At 37.6% G+C, this 25,094-nt stretch overlaps 1 protein-coding gene across 6 annotated transcripts in view; it reads right to left on the reverse strand.

The window, feature by feature from the left end:
- HMCN1 (hemicentin 1) overlaps positions 1–25,094 on the reverse strand; it is a 540,326-nt gene that overhangs the window by 116,047 nt on the left and 399,185 nt on the right. For all 6 annotated transcript variants that reach the window (XM_055419093.2, XM_055419092.2, XM_055419094.2 and 3 more), the window contains 13 exons: positions 23,366–23,479; positions 18,388–18,575; positions 16,599–16,695; positions 10,216–10,377; positions 9,151–9,264; positions 8,832–9,034; positions 8,454–8,535; positions 8,212–8,343; positions 7,738–7,887; positions 4,548–4,707; positions 1,775–1,899; positions 1,379–1,562; positions 446–543 (listed from right to left, as the gene is read on the reverse strand). In XM_055419093.2, coding sequence (XP_055275068.2) covers positions 446–543; positions 1,379–1,562; positions 1,775–1,899; positions 4,548–4,707; positions 7,738–7,887; positions 8,212–8,343; positions 8,454–8,535; positions 8,832–9,034; positions 9,151–9,264; positions 10,216–10,377; positions 16,599–16,695; positions 18,388–18,575; positions 23,366–23,479 — 1,809 coding nt within the window. The remainder of the gene's footprint in view (positions 1–445; positions 544–1,378; positions 1,563–1,774; positions 1,900–4,547; positions 4,708–7,737; positions 7,888–8,211; positions 8,344–8,453; positions 8,536–8,831; positions 9,035–9,150; positions 9,265–10,215; positions 10,378–16,598; positions 16,696–18,387; positions 18,576–23,365; positions 23,480–25,094) is intronic.

Consider the following 25,094-nt stretch of genomic DNA (forward strand, 5'->3'; position numbering starts at 1 on the left):
TTCTGAGATCTTCTTGGGGATTGTGAACTCTCTGGTCTAGCAAATCTTGAGAAATGGAACGTTTTGAGTTCTATCTCTGTCTAACATCACAGACAGATATTTAGTATGCACACAAATATCTATTCATATTTTAATTACTCTCAGACAATAACACATTATAAACAGTCTTAACTGTCTTTTTGTATGAAAAGACTAGTCTTGTTTCTGGATTGAAATGCTGTTTTAAAAAACTGACATTTCATTTAATGCTAAATTCCACGTTACAAAAGTATTTTGACAGACAGTATGCTTCAATATATATGTGTCCCCTGGGAAGAAATGCATTCTGCCCTAGTTAGTAAGATCCTATTTTACCAATCTTTCCTGATATGTCAATAGTTAAGTTAAGCCTGTTGCTTAATACTGGACACACAGTAAAGTACTGGGGACGTTTCTGGTAACATACCCCAAACTTGAAGACTGTAATGTTTATTATCCACCCCAGCTCTGTTGGATGCCACACAAGTATACACAGCAACATCGGATGCCTGAGCTCTCACAATCCTGAAAAACAATTTGATCCAACACTTTATAATTTCATCCCACTTCATAATCTGATATTTGATCAAAATATACAAATAAAAATACTTGTGATAGTACAAAGATTACAGAAGATGATTTGGGGAAATTTTAGTTATAAAGATTATAACCATCCATCGCAAAACATAGACGCCTCCAGTGAAATTTATTTGACAAAGCTGATTAGGCATTAAGAGTAAACCACCGAAAATGTAACACAATGTGAGAGGTGAATAATTTTCAAATACATATTAATAGAGAATGACGAAAATCACATTATTATAGTAAACATCTTCCCATCATTTTGCCATACAAAGTTTTAGCTAAAATAGCAGTTCTTGAAAATATATATACGATAGATATATCTATGAAAGACCTACTGTATACAAATTTACTAAAACATGAATATTTAAATAATAATAATAAAGCATTTCAGATTTATATTTGCCATTCTCCCTCTTATAAAAAAAAAACTGAAAGGGAAACAAAAGTAAAAAAAGTAGGAAAAGACATTTTAAAAACATTATTTAGATGAAGGTGTTGTTGTTTACTAGCTAAGCTGTGTTCAACTTTCTTGCTACCCCATGGACTTTAGCCCACCAGACTCCTTGGTCCATGGGATTTCCCAGGCAAGAATACTGGAGTGGGTTGCCATTTCTTCTTCCAGGGCATCTTCCCAGCCCAGGGATTGAACCCATATCTCTTGCATCTTTGCAGGCAAATTCTTTATCGGGGAGCCAACTTTGGTACAACTTTACCAAAGTTAAGGTTTACAATTACAGTAACTCTGTGTAGCAAATCACACACAATAAAAGCTGACCTGATAACTTGTCCTCCAGACAGCAACCGGATATGGGAGGAGAGAGGCAGAGGAAGTCCATTCTTTAGCCAGTTTATCTGTGGTGGAGGCATTCCTGTGGCTCTGCATTCAATATTTATTGAGGTATCCACCAAAGCCATTAATTTCTCTGCTTCTTCTTTATTACCCCTAATTGCAGGTGAAACTATGTCATGCAGAAAATGAGAGAGGAGGGAGTGGGTTTATTACTAGTTCAAATCATTCAACTATATCTATCCACATTGCTGCTTTGTATCCCAAAAGGAAATAACAGGGACATCAGATTTTAGAACTAAATGCTTCAGACACCTACGGCTTCATTTTGTCTGATAGATTCTAAGGCAGCATAATTAAAAGAGGATGAAATTTCTTATTTACCATAGACATTTAAATTAAAAATCCGGTCTTCTTCTCCAGCAGGATTAGTAGCAACACACGTGTACTTCCCCATGTCAGACGGGAGAGCTCCGTAAATGTTTAATGTGCTGCCATCCGCAGTCACCCTGCAGGAAACAGTATAACAGATGCACTGAGATGATTTGTATAGAGCTAGCTATTTCTGGAAAACTCACTTGGATTATTATATTCTTAAAAAGAAAAAAATGGGTCACGCTAAAATGCATCTTCATCTTGGATATAATGGTTCTAATCTTTTTCATTAAGTACATGGAAATCAGAGCTAGTGAAACTGAAGGTGATTTCAGGTAACCAACTAAACTTCTACAGTATTGGGTGTCATACACCCGCTGCCTTCTTCTGAGGAAAAGGAAATGAACACATCAGGAATTTTTCTATCCAAATCATGGGCAAAGACATGTTTTTCTCAGAAATAGAATGTTTTGTCCTTACTTGTCAATATGAGGTTGGAATTAAATGAAAATTATAAAAATTTTGGTATAAAAACTGAAGAACGTTTATAATGTTTTAATGAGAAATTAAAGTGAAAAATCTAGCTATAAACAACTTAGTATTAGTCTTAATGAGAAAGAGCTGACTCATTTGAAAAGACTCTGATGCTGGGAGGGATTGGGGGCAGGAGAAGAAGGGGACGACAGAGAATGAGATGGCTGGATGGCATCACCGACTCTGTGGACATGAGTCTGAGTGAACTCCGGGAGTTGGTGATGCACAGGGAGGCCTGGCGTCCTGCGGTTCATGGGGTCGCAAAGAGTCGGACACGACTGAGCGACTGAACTCAACTGAACTGAAGGAGCAAGATGGAATGATTTAAACAGTGACAACAGTTCAGTATTTATGTACGGGTGTCATTTGCAAATTTTTTCCCACAAATTGCTATAGCTTTCTCTTTGAATTACATAATAGTGAATACTAACAATGCGATTACATTATCGATGATATCTAAATTAAAATTATTACATTACTGATTCTATTCATACACCATTTATTATCAAATAAAACTTCCTATGTTTTATAAAGAGCTTAAATTACTATCTACGGTTATTCTTACAATAGTCATTTTATTAGATTCTCCCAGTGTCGAGAGTAAATACTCCATTTCTACTATATCATATTATTAAATATAATTACTGAGAATTACAATTTTATTATCTGGGTCTATTTTTTCTTTTTCAAAACATAAATTTTAAAATTCCATGAGTTTAACCATATGAATAAACAAAAAGCAAGCTGCCATGACTAAAGGAAAACACTAAGTTGACTTTGGAAAAATTACTTCATTTGACAGATAAATTGGCCCACTCACAAAACTACATATATTGTGAAGCTGGGAACAAATAATCAAAAAATTGAAAATAAGAATAAATATATTTGAGATCTTAATGTAAGAGGAGAAGTAATAGATCCTAAATTCCTAGGTGTAAATATTACCTTTTAGAATAACTTAAAGTCCCACCGACTATTTAGTACTCGGTTTGGAACTGGGTTGATATCACAGCTGATTTAATAAAAATAATTAAATACTGGTTAACTTTTGAGGGATGTCCAACCAGAGAAGTGAAATGCAAAATGTACCTCTAAACTAAAACATTATTTGGCAATTCACCTAATCTTGTGAAGGGGAGTAATATCTAAATTTTAACATAAAACTTCAGGGAAAAAACCATTTATTTTTCCATAAATTGTGTACCTTCGATTCATTGATTAGAAAATACACTGCAAACCCTTAAATTTAAAATATTGGTTCAAAGTAATAAAGTTTGCAATACATTTAATTAATGCCTGCTGAGGTATATATAATGGATTCCCAGGTGGTTTAGTAGTAAAGAATCCACCTGCCAATGTAGGAGACATGGGTTTGATACCTGCATCAGGAAAATCCCCTAGAGAAAGAAATGGCAACCCACTCCAGTATTCTTGCCCGGAAAATCCAATGGACAGAGGAGCCTGGCAGGCCTCAGTCCGTGGGGTTGCAAAGAGTTGGACATGACTGAGCGACTAAGCGTGCATGCAAGGTATATATAATTCTTCAAGTAATTACAATTACTCTGGTGTGTATATATTATGGGACTTTGTGAAGAAATAATCTAGCAGAGTATAGGATAATGGACTGTCCTTCAAAATACATTTGTTGAAAATATCAGGAAGCCTGTAACATGGATCATTCCATCTCTATGAGTTTTGCGGCATGAAGAGTCAAATAAAAACGGCATTTGGACACATCATTCTAAGGGATGAACCAGGTTATGATGATAGTATCTTTTCTCAAAATGAGCCAAGCACTATGGCACGTCTGGTGGTTTGGTGATTTCAGGACACAAAATCACATCTAAGAGATGACTGATGAATCTTTTGTAGGATGAAATTGATTTGATGTTAGCAAGAAAGAAGAACTAATTATTTTTATGATGTAGACTTTGGTATAAATGTTCTGGAATTAGAGAAATAAAATCTACAACAGCTAACTAACACTTGCAGAAACGAACATGTAGGGAGATTTTTATAACACAGAGTTGAAAGATAAAGAACACATGCATACACAAATACTTCTGAATGATTCTCCCAGGAGAATATCTGTGTCCAGCTCTCCAAAACTGTATCCTTTTTCTTCCTGAATATGATGATAGCCAAGTTCCAAACAGACTGAATTCACTATTATTCATGTGAAATTTGAAGCATAAAGCATTGTAGAAGACATTACAATTAATGACACAAAGATTCTTTTTACACATACCGAATTCTTTCTGTTTCACTGTTAACTATGGGCTTTCCATCTTTAAGCCACTGAATAAGTGGGGTGGGAATGCCATTTGCATTGCAGACCAGCTCAACATTTTCCCCAAGAAGGACACTGACTTCACTTGGAATCTCAGCATCAGCAACATTTGGAGGAACTTTGGAGAAATAATTAAGACTTTCATTATCAAGGCATAAGAATGTAAATTCTATGAATACAACAGAATCATAGAACAATATGCCATTTTTATGTCATATTCTTCCTAGATTGTGGTTTAAGATCAAACTCTTGCCATTGTCAAAAATTACTTGAAAAATAAGTATAGGAATCACGTCAATATTCTTGTTACATTGTAAGTTGATATAATTATTTAGTCATAAGGGTTGGTGACAAATCTACCTCATGGGCACCCTTCTTGGCCAGAGAGAATCACTCCTGATTAAAGCCTCAATAGATAGCTCAGAATTAATACAGTTCAGGAGAATCTGTTTTATAAAAGTTTAGCATAAGTCTGGGAAAGGTATCTGAATTGAGTATTTCTTTCTCTATGATACAGTTTAAAAACTATTTATTCTGAACAACAAATAGCTTATAATTCACGATTCAATTATCTCTATTTCTTTTACTAGCATCTTTCTTCCTCACTTTAATGATTCAATTAAGAAATAATGGATAATAAAAATATTGACAATTCTATTAGGAACACATTTGACTTACTCTTCTTAATAATTACAGTGGTGTGGTTCATGTAGTGGAGGCAGTTCACTCCAACTTGCAAGAGCCAGTTTTGCGTATCTTTACAACTCCGTGTTCAGTGCCATCATTTCAAGTGGTAGCTTGAAATGGGCCACCGTGGGACTACTCATACCACAGAAACTGACAAACGATTGGTTCCAAGTCAAGACCATTTTATTTGCAGAGTCAGTTGTTAGACACTTACCAACACACCACTGCATAATCTCTCCAAATCTCATTTCAGTTGTCCAGAAGATAATAATAATTACACTAAATTTACATTTACCAAAGAAGTTGAATCAGTAAGAATGCTAATGAGACATCCCATACCTAGTGTCGAATACAGGAAAGCAGGCTCTTGGGTAGCTCAGTGGTAAAGAACCCACTTGCCAATGCAGGAGATGTGGGTTCAATCCCTGTGTTGGGAAGATTCACTGAAGAAGGAAAATAATAACCCACTCCAGCACTCTTGCCTGGAGAATCCCATGGATGGAGGAGCCTGGGGGGCTGCAGTCCATGGGGTCGCGAAGAGTCGGACAGGACTAAGTGACTTCACTTTCACTTTTCACTTTCATGCATTGGAGAAGGAAATGGCAACCCACTCCAGTGTTCTTGCCTGGAGAATCCCAGTGACGGGGGAGCCTGGTGGGCTGCCGTCTATGGGGTCGCACAGAGTTGGACACGACTGAAGCGACTTAGCAGCAGCAGCAGGCCTCATGTACATATATAGTCTCTATATAGTCTTAAGAAATATAAAAAATATCTGGTAAAAATTTTTGATCATACCACATACTCTATGACTGGAATTTATTATTAATGCATTAAACATAAATTAGGCATGTCATTTCTGACACTGAATCTCTGTACAGCTGTATTTCCTTTTGTGCTTCTAAAATCTTCAGCATCACTAATAGGAAAAACCACTGATACTCATAAACTAATTTTGATTTTTCTTTAATTTCAATTTTTAGGTGATGGATTTTAATCCTATTGTGGTGATCATTTTGCAGTATATACATATATAAAATCATTATGTTGTACACGTTAAACTTGTATAATGTTGGTGCATGCTCAGTCACTACATTGTGTCCAACTCTTTATGACCCCATGGACTATAGCCCAGAAGGCCCCTCTGTCCATGGGATTTCCCAGGCAAGAATACTGGAGTGGGTTGCCATTTCCTCTTCCTTGTGATAATACAAAAGATTATAGAAGGTGATTTATTCTGGGAAATTTTAGCTATAAAGATTATAACCATCCATCCCAGGATTGAACCCACGTCTCCTGCATTGGCAGGTGGATTCTTTACCTCTGAGTAAAGAATGGGAAGCCCTATACAATGTTACATGTCAATTATATTTCAATAAAACTGGAAAAAAAATTTTTCTGTGGTTAGTTTCAGCAGAGCATACAGCAAGTAGATAATACATATTCACAATTGCATTAGACAAACTTAGGACAAATTCTTTTCACAATAACTATAATGAAATTGGAAGAAGCAAGCATTTAAACTTGGTGTCAAGTTAGACTTCCATTTCAATTTAAAAATTAGGCTGAAAATAATACCCAAAGGCTTGCTGAAAATCAAAAGGATCCAAATTCTCCCTGCAGTGCTCAATTCTATGCTGGAACATAATAGATGTTAATTAAGTATTTCCTGGATAAATCAATGTTCTTTATTCTCACCTCCGATTCAATTCATGATTATTTAAATTTACCCATTCATTCACCAGTAATTAGGACATATTAAATCTCTTCATGAGAGAAATCTTACTTATCTATATAAATAGAAAGAGACTCTATAGGTTTAGTATCAAAATAAGTTATTCCAGCTTTAAGTGAACAAGTAATTCAATAGAATATACACTACAGGAAGGTACACATTTCAGGACACATGAAAAAAAAAAGATTTTGAAATTTCTACTATTCTTTTCTTCACATTTATGTCCATTTTCATGGAAACACTACCTACTGGTAAATGTAGGACAGAAAATTCAAAGTATTTTTTAATCTAAAGATATTTTGGGGACTTTCCTGGTGGCCCAGTGGTTAAGACTTTATCTTACAATGCAGGAAGTACAGGTTTGATCCCTGCCTGGGAAGCTAAGATCTTAAATGCCTTTTGTCTCATGATCAAAAAACCGGAACATAAAACAATAGAAGCAATACTGTAATAAATTCAATAAAGACTTTAAAAAAATGGTCCACATAAAACAAAATCTTAAAAAAAAAGATGTTTTGTAAGTCAAATCATCATGCTGTGTACTCTAAAATTATGTGGTTCTTTACATCAGTTAAATCTCAATAAACTGAAAAGACTACTACATCCAAAACACACAAAAGAGATATTTTGAATCAATTATAAATGATCTGTTTAGATATACACTTATTTTGTACTATAAATAGAATGGAATAAGGAAACTGAAGACAGATCAGAGTGTACCCCACGTACCTTGAATTAAAAGAACGTAATTTTTCTGTGCTTTTCCCTCCATATTTGAGGCAATGCATGTGTAGTTTCCACTGTCTGAATGTTGGGACCTGGCAATTTGGAGTTTGCTTCCCCCAGACAAAATATGGACTTCCAGTGAGCCAGAATTTTCTAGCGGTAGAAACAAAGCAAATCATAAAAAAGCTTTTAACATCTCTACAATTCACCATAAAAATGTCTGACTTTATGTGATAAATGTATTTCTTAAAGGTCCTCCCTTTGTACTTTGATTTTAAAGGACAGCCTTATTTTTTTGAAAAAGACAAGGAGAAAAATCTCTGTAAAATGAAGACTCTTTTGTAAGTTTATATTACAGTACATTAGGCTTTCTGAACTAAACATAGCTATGTGCACAATACTGAACGTGTCCTGTTTATGAACCTAAAGAATGAGGAGCAAAAGAAAACAATCATAAGAAATGCACAGCTACATTACCGATGGGTCTGTGGTTCTTCAACCATGCTATGGAGGGAGGTGGGATTCCAGTAGCATCACATGCTAAAGTAACAGGGTTGCTGACTGTTTCCACAATGACTTCATTTTCAGGCCCTTCAATACTGGGTGGCACTGTAAAAAGATAGAAGAAAATCATGTGTCCTCATTAAGTTAATTCAGAATACTTTCTTTCATTTGCATGTCTGGGGGAAAAAAGACTTGTATTAGAGGCAGATGCTCACCATATACATTGAGGTGGAAATTTTTATCATCCCGTCCTGCTACATTTATAGCTCTACATACATACTGGCCTGTGTCAGATACCTAAAAGAAAAAGATACTATTGTATGTGCTCCATTAAGTTACAGATGACCAATCACACTGTTTGAGTGTAGATTAAATCATCAGTCATCTTTATGCTCAAATGCCCCAGTCCTAATTGCCTTCTACAAGCCTGCTTTTTCTTTTAAATGAAAAAATGAAGATTATGGCATTGATGTTATTTTTTAAATGAAAATAATTTTTTAGTGTAGTAAAGGAAAGATACAACTTCCAATTCTCTCCTCCATAATCCCACCAAGGAGTCACGCAAGACACACAAACGAGAATAAATGATGCACCTCTGCTTTTGTGATGTGCAGCATTTGCCCATCGGCCAAAATCTCCAGCTGAGCAGACTCTGTTAGCACCCGTCCATTCTTATACCAGGTGATGACTGGAGGCGGGACAGCATTCGATTCACACTCCAGTGATACTGAGGTCCCCTCTCTTACATTAACTACAGAAAGAGATTCGCTTCCATGATCTTTAATGCTTGGGGGCACTGAAGGAAGAAAATAAAAAACAGAGGTTTTGTTTTTTCCTTTAAGATGCTCAGATAGAAAATAGCTAATACTGGTTTAAAAATGAAAGACTCTTATGAGAAGAGTATAAACAAACCATAAACAGTCAGGGAAACTTTTTTCTTGCTTTCCCCAGCTTGGTTGATAGCTATACAAGTGTATTCACCACCATCAGATACCTTGGCCCGGATAATTTGCAAAGTTCGACCACCTGTGGGCAAATATAATGCAAATTGAAGAGTGGTATAGAAATTGTTGTAATAACTAGTTTATCGATAAGATAAATGACAAAATATATCCTTTCCCTTAGAGAGAAATCTATATATATTAAAAGAAGCATTTCGTATACAAAATGAAAGAATTTAATCAGTTTCCTTGGATCCTTTCATTATTACTTACACTGAAAGTTAAAGTGTTAGGCACTCAGTCATGTCCGACTCTTTTTAGTGACCCCATGGACTATAACCCACCAGGCTCCCCTGTCCATGGAATTTTCCAGCAAGAATACTGGAGTGGGTTGCCATTCCCTTCTCCAGGGGATCTTCCCCATCCAGGGATTGAACCCAGGTCTCTCACACTGCAGGCAGATTCTTTACCATCTAAGCAACCAGGTAAGCCCATTATTTACTCTACTTCCTTCTAAAAGAAGAAATTAATAAAAATGTATCTCCAGTAACCAAATGTGGATAACAGAATTGTTTCATACAGATTCTTCTGAGTAAACAATAATTGTACTATAGTCAGTATATGTTAAGTATTTCTGGTTTAAATCTCCCACAGTACGGAAGTGGCTATCATCTGTTAGTCAATTTATCTACCCTCCAGGAGCTTTAGTACTGATTAAAAACAACCAGTGAATTCATCCAATGAAAGCACTATTTCGTAAACTTATCATCCCCAAGGGATTAGTAAGCAGTTCTGTTCCAAAATTTCATAATTTTTTGAAGCAGACCTTGTTACTGTACATTCCCACCCAACTCATAAAAGTCTACACAGTTTCATCCTAACGGCCCCAAATGGCTAGAGAGAGGCATTTAACATGAACAAATGAATGTAGCAAGACAAAAGTCTGGAAAGAGACTAAGTTGAAATTCCAACTGTATTAAAAATAAAGAAAAATGAGAAAGTGTCACCTACTTTAAAAGAGTACTAAGTTCCTTACCAGGCACAATGAGAGCATTTGTGTTTAGTTTGATAGGCTGTTCATTCTTGAGCCAGCTGAGATCAGGAGGTGGAAAACCAGAGACCTCACAGGTCAAAGAGATGAAATTGTTCACCACAACAGTGAGATTTTCAGGGTTAGGACCAATGACACTTGGAGGAACTATAATAGTAAATATATTAAAAGTGAAATATGTTAATATTAAACATATTAAAAGTGAAAAATGATATTATCAACTACACATACTCCAATTTATTAATATAAGCCCAACCACTGTACTCTGCTAAAGCACTGAGTTAATGATACTGATAATTATTTACCTTTCTTCTTAGAATTCCCTAATGCCTTCATCAAATTCATGTACATCAGTTTTGTTTTTCCCAGTTGAAAGAAAATACTAGAATTTTCAAAGGCAGAATTATGTAGTTGGAAGTTCTTAAGATGGTTTTGTCAATGTACAAAGATCTAATACTGCTTTTTATTAAATATATTTGAATATTCTGGCTTTTAATATTACACCCTTAAAGTTTTAATTTTCTTGCTTATAGTAATACTAGACATTTTATTTTAGGGTTTCTATTTGTAAATTATACAGGTAATTTCAACAATGTAAATAAATGACTTTCAAGATGAGCAAAAAATTTAAGAAATAAACATTATAAAGTCTTATTGTTCAACACCAAAAAAGAATTCCAAAAGCAAAAGCAGTACAGAAAAAAGTGGAGTAAAAAAAACATTAATAATGCAATGACAATTATGCAATTTAAAACACACATTTATGGAACAATAGATGTTTTTATAAGAACACATGCATATTGAAGGAATAATATTATGGATTCAGATGACTTTCGAAGTGGGGATGGGGTGGGAACAGAAGTGAGAAATGGGCATTAAAAGTGAATGAATACATGAATAAGTGAATGAACAGATTACTAAAGGCAGAGATAGGTCTTGCTCAGGCTAGCGAAGACAGTGAGACATGAGATAAAGAACGTAATGTGACACTCTATTATATTATACTCTATATATTACTCTCTCTACATATTATACTCAGATTGAGGTTTTAAAACAGCATCAAAAAACAAAAAAAAAGATCAAAAAGACAAAATTGCTTTTTAAATATTACCATCAACTTTTTAATCACTAATTTTCATGACCATTCATTTATACTTATTTCAGATGCTGTGCTAAGTGCTGATGCAGTACAAAAATATAATAATTTAGTGGTAGTGACACTGAGCAAAAAAGTGACAGATAATATTTTTTTGAGTGGTTATGCTGTGACAGGCACTAAACACTTCATAATGCCAATTCATTGAAAGCTCATAAAATGTATGTGTTAGATACAGTTCTTATCCTCTTATTATAGATGAGGAAATGAGACACAGAGAGGTTAGCATCTTGCCTAAGGTTTCACAGGTACTGGGAGAGATTGGTGTCTGACTTCAGAGCCCTATTTTTAGCCACCATCTGATACTGCCTTGTAATTAAAAGTATGTATGCTTAGTTGCTCAGTCGTATCCAACTCTTTGTGACCCCGTGGACTGTAGCCTGTCAGGCTCCTCTGTCCATGGAGTTCTCCAAGAAGACAGAAAATGGGGGTATCTTCCAGAAAGAAGGCATGGCATATACAATGGTCCAAATGGGGAAAAGAATATGGCACCAGAAGGCTGACCTGAGTTTGAAAAGCAAGGTTGTTGGGGAGTTAGGCTGGAGAGCAGACAAGATATAAGGACTAAGTAGGATCAAGGCCTACAAGGTCTTCTGGGCATCATTAAGAATACTGAAATATAGCCTAAGGAAAGGAAAGCAGAATGGTTTACTCAAAAATTCACTTAAAAGATACCAATCTGGCCACAGTGGAGGGAACTGGTGAGAAGGCTAAAAGGAACTCAGAAAGACCAGTTAGGTGACTATTGCTTTGATAAGTGCAAAAGATTATAGTGCTGTGCTCAGGATGGTGTCAGAAAGAGCAGAAAAGGGAGTGGATCCGGGAGGCTTTGTGGATAGAATATCTAGGACTCAATGCTTTGGGTGTGAGTTTAAGGAGGAGGAGGAATCAAGGGTGACATTCCTTTTCCTGGCTTGAACAGTGGGAAGATGGTGATTCCCTTTACTGAGACAGAGATCCCTGGATGAGGAACACATTTTGGGGAAAAGGGAATAAGCTCAGTTACATACACATGGTCTTACGAGTGACTATCACACATTTGTATTCATAAGAAGTAAATATCTGAATAGAAGAGTCTAGATTCCTGAGGGGGCCCTGGCTGGAGATATAACTTTGCAAACTATCCGCACATAAATGGTATCTGAAATTTGGGAATTCATGAGATCACATGATGCGTGAGGAAGAGTTTGAAGAAATGAAGTTGAGGGCTTAGAAAAATAAGGAATAATAGTCAAGTAGGAAGGGAGGAACTAACAAAGGAAACTGGGAATGAGAGATTGGAAAAGAAAGATATAAATAAGGGACGTAGGTGTCACATAAGCCAAAGGAAGAGAAATTTTGAAAAAGATGGTCAAACGCTAGAGAATGTCAAATGCTCAAAAGTAAGAAAGATAAAGCCTGGAAAATGCCTACTGGATTTTTGACGTCATTTCCTGAATTCAGTGAGCAGCTTCACTGGAGTTGTGGGGGTGAAAACTGGTGAGTAGTGGTGGGAGGAGTGGGCAAGTAAGGAGATGGAGACAGTAAATATACACAGCGATTGGAGAAGGCTGTTTTGAAATCGGGGGCAAAGAGAGGAAGGCAGCTGAAGGGAAATATTAGGTCCAAGGGAGAGTTTCTTATTTTTATTTTTTAAGAGGGAAGAGAGAAGTAAACTTAAGTGCTCTTGGGAAAGAGCCAATAAAAGTGTGAATTTCAATCCTGGAGAGGAAGAGAGGAGGCTGTGGGATTTCTGAGGGGGTAGTGGCAGGGATCTAGAGCCAAGGCAGTCTTTGGAAGGCAGAGGAACTCTTCCATTCTGTGTTGTAACAGAAGGAAAGAAGAAATGGCAATATCAGACGCGACTGATATTGTCAATTTGATGGTAGGAATTAGAAGTGGTTTCTTTATATGCCTTCTCTTTTCCCTGTAAAACAGGAGGTAAGGGTATTGACTGGAAGTGAGAGGTGGGCTGTGATTGGCTGAATGTTTGTGTCCCCCCAAAATTCATATACTAAAACCCTAACTCTCAGTGTGGTTATATTTGAAGATGGGGACTTAAAGGAAGAAATGAAACATAAATGAGGTCATAAAGGTTATAAACCTGATCCTACCAGATTACTGTCTTTATAAAAATACTTGTTTTTCTGTCTATGTGTGCTTGTGGAAGGGCCTTGTGAGGACAAGGTGGTCATGTGCAAGCCAGAAGGAGCCTTCACCAAAGCTGAATCCTGCTGGAACCTTGATCGTGGACTTTCCAGCCTTCAGACTGGTGAGAAAATAAACTCTTGTTGTTTAACCGCGCAGTCTCTGGTATTTTGTTAATGGCTGCCCGAGCTAAGACAGGGGCCATCTGATGTTCGAGAAGGCATGAGAGTCACTCTGAAGTAGAGACGTAAGGATACGCCCCGGCCAGTATAAAGGGCTCATTTCAAGCAGTACCTATGAATTTATAACTCTAATATTCCTGATGCCAAGAGTTTCTCCAGCCAGCGTTACCTACCTGGGTGTAGGTATGGAATTCAGTTGAGAGGTAATACAGAAAAGCAACTAAGCTTAAAGCTTCTGGAATCAGACTGCTGCTGCTGCTGCCAAGTCGCTTCGGTCGTGTCCGACTCTGTGCAACCCCACAGACAGCAGCCCACCAGGCTCCCCCCAGGCTCTCCCTGGGATTCTCCAGGCAAGAACACTGGAGTGAGCTTCTCCTCAGTTCAGTTCAGTTCAGTTCAGTCGCTCAGTCGTGTCCGACTCTCCGCGACCCCATGAATTACAGCACGCCAGGCCTCCCTGTCCATCACCAACTCCCGGAGTACACTCAAACTCATGTCCACAGAGTCGGTGATGCCATCCAGCCATCTCATTCTCCGTCGTCCCCTTCTCCTCCCGCCCCCAACCTTTCCCAGCATCAGAGTCTTTTCCAGTGAGTCAAATCGTCGCATGAGGTGGCCAAAGTATTGCAGTTTCAGCTTTAGCATCAGTCCCTCCAATGAACATCCAGGATTGATCTCCTTTAGAATGGACTGGTTGGATCTCCTTGCAGTATAAGGGACTCTCAAGAGTCTTCTCCAACATCACAGTTCAAAAGCATCGAGCTTCTCCTACCTGAGTTAAAATCCTGGCTCTGTATTTGCCACCTGTGTAACTTTGGCCATGTTACTTTATTTCACAGAGGCTCATCTTTTTCATCCATAAAAGAGATATATAATAGGACCAACCACCTGGGGTTGAGATAATTAAGTAAAATAACATATATAAAAAGACCTGACGCACCATCTTGTAGGTATCAAGCAGTCAGTATGTTGTGTTGCTACACGTGGAGCCGAGCTTTTATTAAGCAAGAGCACTGAGAAGACGTGAGCTAAGAGTAGTGATTGACAGGATGGTCAGTGAAGGTTAAGCTGGATGTGAAGGAAAGCAAAGACACAGAGGGATGATAAACACTGGAGGCCAACAGACTGAAGGTTAGAGCCCGAAAAGAATAAGCACTATTGTAAAACAAATGGTATGGTTTTAGGGAAGCAATTTAAATGGCTTCTCCCCCACATGGATTTTCCAGTATTTAACCCAATATTAAGTGTGGATTCCTGTTGCAGTCAGGAGATCAAGACAGCATGAACTAGCAAAAAACGAGACCCCTCCTGTCCAATTCTTAACAGTAAACACTAATGGCAGCTGACTCTCAATTCATGCAAGGTTCCCAATTCAGATGATTCTGCTATATACTAAGAAGAGAAACTGGATATGAAGGAAATATAATCAAGAAACAACAAATATTTATTTAGCAACTACCATGTCTTTAGGTTTAGGAAGACCAAGGTCCATAAGAAATAACCATTTGTCTACAGCATTTATAATAAAGTTATAAGATAGAGGTGAAGATACAGACATATAAACATAATAAGGTAGCATCTGTAACTGCTAAAACGGGTTTTTACAAGATGCTTTTGACCACATAAAGAAAGAAAAATGAATCCTGCCTTGGGGAATCAGGAAAAATAATCAACACTTTTATTTTTCAACATTTATTCTACTGTACTTTATAGATTAGAATGTATACTTTCCCAATGATTATTATTATTTAATTCATTCTTTTTGGGAAATCATAATACATTATTACCATTTTGGTCAGATTTACTCAGCAAAAGTTTCTAAGCACTGGGACTGCAAAGATAGCAGTGCCTCAAAAGTGTTACACAGCATCAGTACCAGACATTGCTAGACATCAATACTTCCTACATATCACACCACAAAAGAATACCCATTGTGCTAAATAAAAGTCTTTTGAAAAAAGAAACATTTCACTAATGTCAAATTTCTGCTATTTTCAAAATGAGCTAGGATTTGGTATATGAATCACACAGAGTCAGAGTGAGTGCAAGTTGCTCAGTCGTGTCCAACTCTCTGCGACCCCGGGGACCACACAGTCCATGGGATTCTCCAGGCCAGAACACTGGCGTGGGTAGCGTTCCCCTCCTCCAGGGGATCTTCCCAACCCAGGGATCGAACCCAGGTCTCCCACATTGCAGGCAGATTCTTTACCAGCTGAGCCATGTGAATCAAACAGTTAAAGAAAATCTGTTATAATAATTGTTCATTTCCAATTTAATATTCTAGAAGCAGCTGTGTGTCATGAAAATAAAATTATTTATGGTTGACAACCAACAGCATTTTTAGCAAAAGCAAAAAGAATCCTAGTATTTATGGAGTGTCTAGCATTTATCGAAAACTTGAAATCTGATAAATGAATTAGATGTATGGATGGTTCTTAGGAATTATTTAACTACACAAAGTGGCTTTTTCTTCCTTGGGGAGTGTATTAAGTTCTGGAGGGTGTAACGCAACATGAATTCTATAACTGAGGACAGAACTGGTTCCAATCAGGCCCAGTGGGTAAATTTTCACGAGTAGAAGAGCTATTTTTGGTTCTTACTTCATATAAACTTACACTCTCTGGGATTTCAAATTTTGATTTTTTTTTTACTTTCAAATACGTAGGAGTAACTACTTTGTCTTAGGGGACTGAAATAATATAAAAACAGTCTTCCTAAAAGATTTGTACTTTATAAATCCCACAAGCTGTGGTAAGAAAGAAAGAAGGGGAAAGACTGAATGAATGCTGGCTCCACACATTGTTCAAGTGAAAAAATAGCAAATAAGCCTACATAATCTAAAACACAGTTTTCCTGCTTTTTCAAGCATACTCTAACAGATGTTTTTGGAACTGAGCTCTTACCATGAACATTGAGGTTAAAATATTTTTTGGCACTTCCAGCTGTGTTCTCAGCAACGCATACATATCTGCCGATATCTGTTATTTGACTATTTAGAACCTAAGGGGAAAAATGAAGCAATTACAACTAAAACTTTTTAGAAAGCAACTTGTCAATTTTGAGAATAAACAATCCATATTCTTTCTAGTTAATACCAGAGAAACATAATAAAGAATTTTTGTATGTAGCATGGCGGATGCTGGTTTTTATGAGGTCAATTAAATAAATAGTTATAAAGATTTCTAATCAGAAAAGGCAATTTTGTACATACTGGCATATTGACTAAGAAAAGTCCCAAGTCTTTCTCCCACTTCCCCATCTATATTCCTGCCCATGTGACTACATCACTGGAAATTCCTCCCATCAGGACGTGGGATAAAGATGTAGAATTTGTGATGGCCTTGTGACCAGCTTTGAACAGTAGAGTGTGATGGATGTGACAGTGTTCCATTTCAAACCTTAGGCCTTGTGCACTTCCCCTCACTCATCTGGAAGCCTGTCACCACTCTGTGAGGAAACCAGGAAAGCCCGCTGAAAGGTAAGCGATCACATGGGAAGGGTCATCCTAGTTATTGCAACTGAGGCCCCAGAAACGTGCCAGAGCCAAGCTAAGATCAGCAGAGATACTAAATTCAACCCACAGTATGTAGACACTTGAGTAAGCCTTGCCAAGACCAGAAAATCACCCAGTCAACCAGAAGGCTTGTGAGCTGAATAAATCCCTATTGTTTTAAGCTGTTCGAAGTGGTTTGTTTTACACAGCAAGAGTTAAAATAGTAGCTATGTTTTTAAATTATGCAGACATTTCTATCAATCTACATATCTTTTAGTTCTAACCAATGGAAATATTTAAGCATTTAGCTAGAGGTTGTACGTGAATCAAATAGAAAAAGTCATGATGTTTAGAAGATACTTTGAGAATTCAAGATTATTTATAAGCAGTGAATCTCATACTTTTCTTTTTTTTAAAAAGGAACTCCACAAGATATGTTCTGGGTTGGATTCCCTGATGCTTAAATTCTTGGGCCTACAGAACATCATTAACATGTTCGAGAAATAATTTCTTAAGTTGTGTCCTAACAAAAGAGTTGGTGTGCCTATCTTTCTTTTAGGACACTTGAAAAGAAAAAAATAAGACATGCCCATTAGTGCACAGTAATTCAGGATATTTATATGGTTTCCATTATTATCAACCCTTTGCCAACAGAGGACACATTTTAATCTACACAGAACCTTATACCATCTAGAATCTTATCATCAGAAATCTGCAATGAAAAGATTATAATAATTCGCTTATAATTTGATTTTTAACACAGAGGCCATGTTATAGTAAATTTAGGTGTATGTGTGTTGAATATACAGATGACTTCTGGAAGAATTCACATAAAACTGTTAACAGTGGTCACCAGTGATAATGAGAAAAGAATGAGGGAGAATCATTGTATTTTATATCCTTTTTATGCTGTGTTATTTTTATAAATGGGGACTGAAGCCCACCAGGCTCCTCTGCCCATGGGATTCTCCAGGAAAGAATACTGGAGTGGGTAGCCTATCCCTTCTCCAGGGGATCTTCCTGACCCAGGAATTGAACTGGGGTCTCCTGCATTGCAGGCAGATTCTTTACCAGCTGAACTACCAGGGAAGTCCACAAATATTTATAAACCAATACAAATTATTTTTAAAAGCAAAAAGACAGTGATTATAAAATACAAAGTCACATAGCTATTTTTAAATTAGATTGTTTACTGTTACCTGAAGAATTCTCCCATTAGATAGAAATTTATGATGCTCATCTTCTTGCAAGGGCTGCCCATCTTTTTGCCAGGAACTCCTTGGTGTGGGACTGCCACTGGATAAACACTCCATCAGCACACTCTTGTTCACCAGCACAGTGACCTCTTCAGGGAGATCACCATTTGCTCCCTTGATAACTGGCGGCACTAATAAGTGATTGAAACAAACAGAAAAGACAGGAGGCAAAGTCCTTTCTAAATTATTCTAGCTTTATGACAATTTTTAAAAGTTTGGGATAAGAGAGAAGCAAAAGTTGAAGAAGAATCCATGATCCTGGAGGAACATTTTAAATTAATAAATTAGGGTGGTGATAAAAACTATGTGAATTTGGGTTTATTTTTTCCTTCCCCACCTATCCTGGACTCCCAAAGTTTGCTTCCCATTTAGGTTAATACTGATTACTACCTTTCCGCACCACCCTCACAGACTCTCCTCCCCACCCTTAGGTCACATTATAAATTTTTTTTTTTTAAATCTCTGATCCCAGGTTGATGAGGGTGGGTGCAGAAAGCAATGATGAAGCCAAGTAGCTCCTACTTAATGTTTGACTGTCTATCACAGCCCTCCCCCATGGTGGAAATGTCTAATGTTCTCTGTTTTCCATGGGCCCAAAATACCACCCCAACCACTGGTTCTCTTATTCTCATACTTAAGGAAAGGAGTAAACACATTTGATATGTGTTCCCACATATCCTTTCTTACCATCTCAAGGGATGGCAATTCACTACCATGGAAGGTAGTGAACCCTAGTTGACCCCTCATGGTTTCTTGGCTGCATTTTTCACCCATTCTAAGACTTGCTCCATCAATCTTGTACCTGCCTCCCATCTGCACACACACTAGAAATTCTAACCTGTCCCCGTCTGTTGGAGCATTTTCCTTGATCTATAAGCAAGTTCAAAACTCTCTTAAACATTATTTCAAACAAGCTGCTATCCTACAACTCAATTTCATGTCTTCCTGCCTCTTCAAAATCTCCTGAGTACTCTATATTTGTTCCCTTTTCTATCTGATTATTTGCTCAGTATATATCCTTCTGTTCTGTGGTTGAGTACCACACCATACTAAAAAAAATTGATCTTTTTAATTTCACCAATGAATTTTTAGTTGCAAAGCCAAATGACCTTTTCAAGTTTTCATTTCCTTAAATTTGCTTTGTTCATAGTGATGCTTCCTAAGGCCCACTTGACTTTGCACTCCAGGATGTCTGGCTCTAGGTGAGTGATCACAACATCATGGTGATCTGGGTCATGAAGATCTTTTTTGTACAGTTTTTTGTGTATTCTTGCCACCTTTTCTTAATATTTTCTGCTTCTGTTAGGTCTGTACCATTTTTGTGCTTAATTGTGCCCATCTTTGCATGAAATGTTCCTTTGTTATCTCTAATTTTCTTGAAGAGATCTCTCGTCTTTCCCATTCTATTGTTTTTCTCTATCTCTTTGCACTGATCACTTAGTTTGTTATTAATTCAGTCGCTCAGTCGTGTCCGACTCTCCACGACCCCATGAATCACAGCACCCCAGGCCTCCCTGTCCATCACCAACTCCCGGAGTTCACTCAAACTCATGTCCATCGAGTTGGTGATGCCATCCAGCCATCTCATTCTCTGTTGTCCCCCTCTCCTCCTGCTCCCAATCCCTCCCAGCATCAGAGTCTTTTCCAGTGAGTCAACTCTTCGCATGAGGTGGCCAAAGTATTGGTTTCAGCTTCAGCGTCAGTCCTTCCAATGAACACCCAGGATTGATCTCCTTTAGAATGGACTGGTTGGATCTCCTTGCAGTCCAAGGGACTCTCAGGAGTCTTCTCCAACACCACAGTTCAAAAGCATCAATTCTTCAGCGATCAGCTTTCTTCATAGTCCAACTCTCACATCCATACATGACCACTGGAAAAACCACAGCCTTGACTAGACGGACCTTTGTTGGCAAAGTAATGTCTCTGCTTTTTAATATGCTATCTAGTTTGGGCTTTCTTATCTCGCCTTTCTATTCTTTGGAACTCTGCACTCAAATGGGTATATCTTTCCTTTTCTGCTTTGCCTTCAGGTTCTCTTCTTTTCTCAGCCATTTGTAAGGCCTCCGCAGACAACCTTTTTGCATTTTGTATGTCTTTTTCTTGGGGATGGTCTTGATCACTGCCTCCTGTACAATGTCACGAACCTCCATCCATAGTTCTTCAGGCACTCTGTCTATCAGATCTAATCCCTTGAATCTATTTGTCACTTCCATTGTATAATTGTAAGGGATTTGATTTAGGTCAAACCTGTATCAAAAGTGTAGTGGTTTTCCCTACTTTCTTCAAGTCTGAATTTTGCAATAAGGAGTTCATGATCTGAGCCATAGTCAGTTCCTGGGAATTCCAGCTGAGCTATTTCAAACCTTAAAAGATGATTCTCTGAAAGTGCTGCACTCAATATGCCAGCAAATTTGGAAAACTCAGCAATGGCCACAGGACTGGAAAAGGTCAGTTTTCATTTCAATCCCAAAGAAAGGCAATGCCAAAGAAAGTTCAAATACCTCATAATTGAACTCAACTCACATGCCAGCAAAGTAATGCTCAAAATTCTCCAAGCTAGGATTCAACAGTATATGAACTGTGAACTTCCAATTGTTCAAGCTGGATTTAGAAGAGGCAGAGGAGCCAGAGATCAAATTGCCAACATCCACTGGATCATCGAAAAAGCAAGAGAGTTCCAGAAAAACATCTATTTCTGCTTTATTGACTACACCACAGCCTTTGACTATATGGATCACAACAAACTATGGAAAATTCTTAAACAGATGGGAATACCAGACCACCTTAACTGCCTCTGAAATCTGTATGCAGATCAAGAAGCAACAGTTAGAACCTGACATGGAACAATGAACTGTTTCCAAATTGGGAAAGGAGTATGTTAAGGCTGTATACTGTCACCCTGTTTATTTAACTTATATGCAAAGTATATCACGTGAAATGTCGGGCGGGATGAAGCACAAGCTGGAATCAAAATTGCTGAGAGAAATATCAATAACCTCAGATACGTAGGTGACACCACCCTTATGGCAGAAAGCAAAGAAGGCCTCTTGATGAAAGTGAAAGAGGCAAATGAAAAAGCTGGCTTAAAACTCAACATTCAAAAAGGGAAGATCTTGGCATTTGGTCCCATCACTTCATAGCAAATAGATTGGGAAACAGTGACAGTCTTTCTTTTCTTGGGCTCCAAAATCACTCCAGATGGTGACTGTAGTCATGAAATAAAAAGACACCTGCTCCTTGAAAGAAAAACTATGACCAACCTAGACAGCATATTAAAAAGCAGAGATATTACTTTGCTGACAAAGGTCCGTCTAGGCAAAACTATGGTTTTTCCAGTAGTCATGTATGAATGTGAGAGTTGGACTATAAAGAAAGCTGAGTGCCTTAGAACTGATGCTTTGGAACTGTGGTGTTGGAGAAGACTCTTGGGAGTCCCTTGGACTGCAAGGAGAGCAAACCAGTCCATCCAAAAGGAAATCAGTCCTGGGTGTTCACTGGAAGGACTGATGCTGAAACTGAATCTCCAATACTTTGGGTCACCTGATGCAAAGAACTGACTCACTGGAAAAGACCCTGATGCTGGGTAAGATTGAAGGTGGGAGGAGAAGGGGACGACAGAGGATGAGATGGTTGAATGGCATCACCGACTTATGGACATGAATTTTTACAAGCTCCAGGAGTGGGTGATGGACAGGGAAGCCTGGCGTGCTGCAGTCCATGGGGTCACAAAGAGTCAGACATGACTGAGCAACTGAACTCAACTGAAATTTGCTTTAGCATTCCATACTAAACCCACTTCTTAATAACCTTTTCTATGCCTTGGATTCTATGACTTAGGTGGTTACATGAACTCCTCAGATTGTTCCTCCTCTAATCTACTTTCTTTGTCCTGTCTCCTACTTGTAAATGATGCTACAATGATCTTCTTGATCTTCTACTTTAACACTTTCTGTTGAAAAATCTCATGCCTCTGAATATCACTTGTTTGTGTACAACTTTCAAACCTTTATTCTTAGTTTAATTCTCCCTCCTGTGTTATAGTTCTGTAATTCCAATGTCTCTTTCAACATCTTCCTGAGTATCTTGGTACCATGCTAAATTTGACATATCCAAAACAACACTAATTTCATCGTTCTCAGGTCATGTTGTTTCCCTAAATCTTCTATTTTTATTACTCTTTCTATAATTTTCTTAATCACACAGGACAAAAATCTGTTTCATCTAATACTCTCAGATAAGTGCCTACTGCTTCATATAATCTAATTACTTCCTCTATAAAAACTTTCATATCAACTGATTCCTATACATTCCCTCTGCTACTTCTCTCGCTGAGCTCCTTCTAATGAAAACATCTACTTTTGTCCTGCTTCTACTACCATCCCCTCTCTTTTCCCTTAAAGGTACAATACTTCTACTCTTAGTCTACGGATTCATAACATGTCTGTGGTCCAAGGGTGGACATATAAATTATGCCTTATTAGTGAGGCCTCTTGGCCTCTGTAATTGGTTCAGATATGGATATGTGACTCATGCTTGGCCAATTAAAGCCACGGAGATCCAATTTTAGGACTTCAGTTGTAAATACTGGGAAAGAAAAGCAAGCCAAGAGTAAGTTCAGTGGATCTCTTCTGAGTCACAGAAGCTAGACATGATTGCAGCCTGGGAATTTTCAGGTTCATGGATCAGTGATTCTCTGTCTCTCTCTTTCTTTTAATTTAAGCCAGTTTCTTATTTGATAGTTCAGGTATACTAACTAAGGTGCTCTCAATTTGTATACGACAACTCCCTGGGAGAACTATCAGCTTCTGATTATCTTTATGTCTCTAAAATGCTGAGTGCAACATCATGCAAACATCAGTCCCTCAAAAAACTTTTGAGTTAAAGAATGCATAATAAACAAAAAACAAACAAACAAACTCACAGAGTACACGAACGTCATACTGAAGGGAATCTTCTCCAGCTTCATTCACAGCCACACACATGTATCTCCCAGCATCTTCTACTTTAGCCCGAGGAATCTGTAACACTCGCCCTCCTGAAAACAGATTCCAATACATACGTTTACTTCTCTAAATCTTAGAGTGAAAGTAGTCATAAACAGAGATATAACTTTTCAGATCTAATGACTTCCTTACATTTTCTTTTAAGGCTCTTCATCCAGTGTTCCAGGGTTAACCCCACATACCACATTTATACCAAACAGTGCATTACTGAAAAGTGACCCAGCATATAAAGGAGACCTCCTGAGAACTAAAGAGCTTGTGTAGATTTTCCTCGAGGGAGGAATGCTGCTCTATGGCCTGCTCATGTTCCATGTGGAATGCTGTTATGTGGTGACTTCTTGCTTTTATATAAAATTCTAAACACATGTGAGAGGAGCCCAGCAGGTCACAAAGAGTCAGACATGACATACTGACTAAATGATAACAAACAACAACAACAAAAGAAGTTTACACTGTTGGAGAAAAGTTCTGATTTGAGCAAATAATAGCCAAGAATATAAAATGTATAAAGTATACCATTATACATATAATTTTGAAAGAATAACTATATTTTCAAACTTTTAATGATGGTATAATTTCAAACAGAGAAAAATCGCAATATTTATATAAAAATTTTATCTATATTTATCAATTATTTATATTTCAATCCATTAGTTTGATCTTTGTCATATATGTACATATTAACTTTTATTTATATGTATATAAATATGTAATACTCTCAAATGATTTAGAAAAAGATTACATTTATATATATAAAATTTGAGAGTAAATTATTATGTTTCCCATTTACCCCTAAATACTCACAAATCTATATTTTAAAAACAAGGATAATCCCTATATAATGATAGCATCCGGTACCATCACTTCATGGCAAATAGATGGGGAAACAGTGGAAACAGTGGCTGTTTATTTTTCTGGGCTCCAAAATCACTGCAGATGGTGACTGCAGCCATGAAATTAAAAGACGCTTGCTCCTTGGAAGGAAAGTTATGACCAACCTAGATAGCATATTAAAAAGCAGAGACATTACTTTGCCAACAAAGGTCAGTCTAGTCAAGGCTATGGTTTTTCCCGTGGTCATGTATGGATGTGAGAGCTGGACTGTGAAGAAAGTTGAGCGCCAATGAATTGGTGCTTTTGAACTGTGGTGTTGGAGAAGACTCTTGAGAGTCCTTGGACTGCAAGGAGATCCAACCAGTCCATCCTAAAGGAGATCAGTCCTGGGTGTTCACTGGAAGGACTGATGTTGAAGCTGAAACTCCAATACTTTGGCCACCTGATGCAAAGAGCTGACTCATTTGAAAAGACCCTGATGCTGGGAAAGATTGAGGGCAGGAGGAGAAAGGGATGACAGAGGATGAGATGGTTAGATGGCATCACCAACTCGATGGACATGGGTTTGGGTGGACTCTGGGAGTTGGTGATGGACAGGGAGGACTGGCATGTTGCAGTTCATGGGGTTGCAAAGAGTCAGACATGACTGAGTGACTGAATTGAACTGAATGATAGTATAATGATCAATATGTAGAATCAAGAAAAAAACTATTCTTGAACCAGAGTCCATATTCAAATTTCATTATTATTATATTGTCTTTTATATCTATTTTTTCCTAAGCTCAGATCCAATATAGGATCACATACTGTATC

This window comes from Moschus berezovskii, chromosome 17 (assembly GCF_049115385.1).
Source record: "Moschus berezovskii isolate FMDL1 chromosome 17, NW_MosBer_1.0, whole genome shotgun sequence".
Taxonomy (NCBI): Eukaryota; Metazoa; Chordata; class Mammalia; order Artiodactyla; family Moschidae; genus Moschus; species Moschus berezovskii.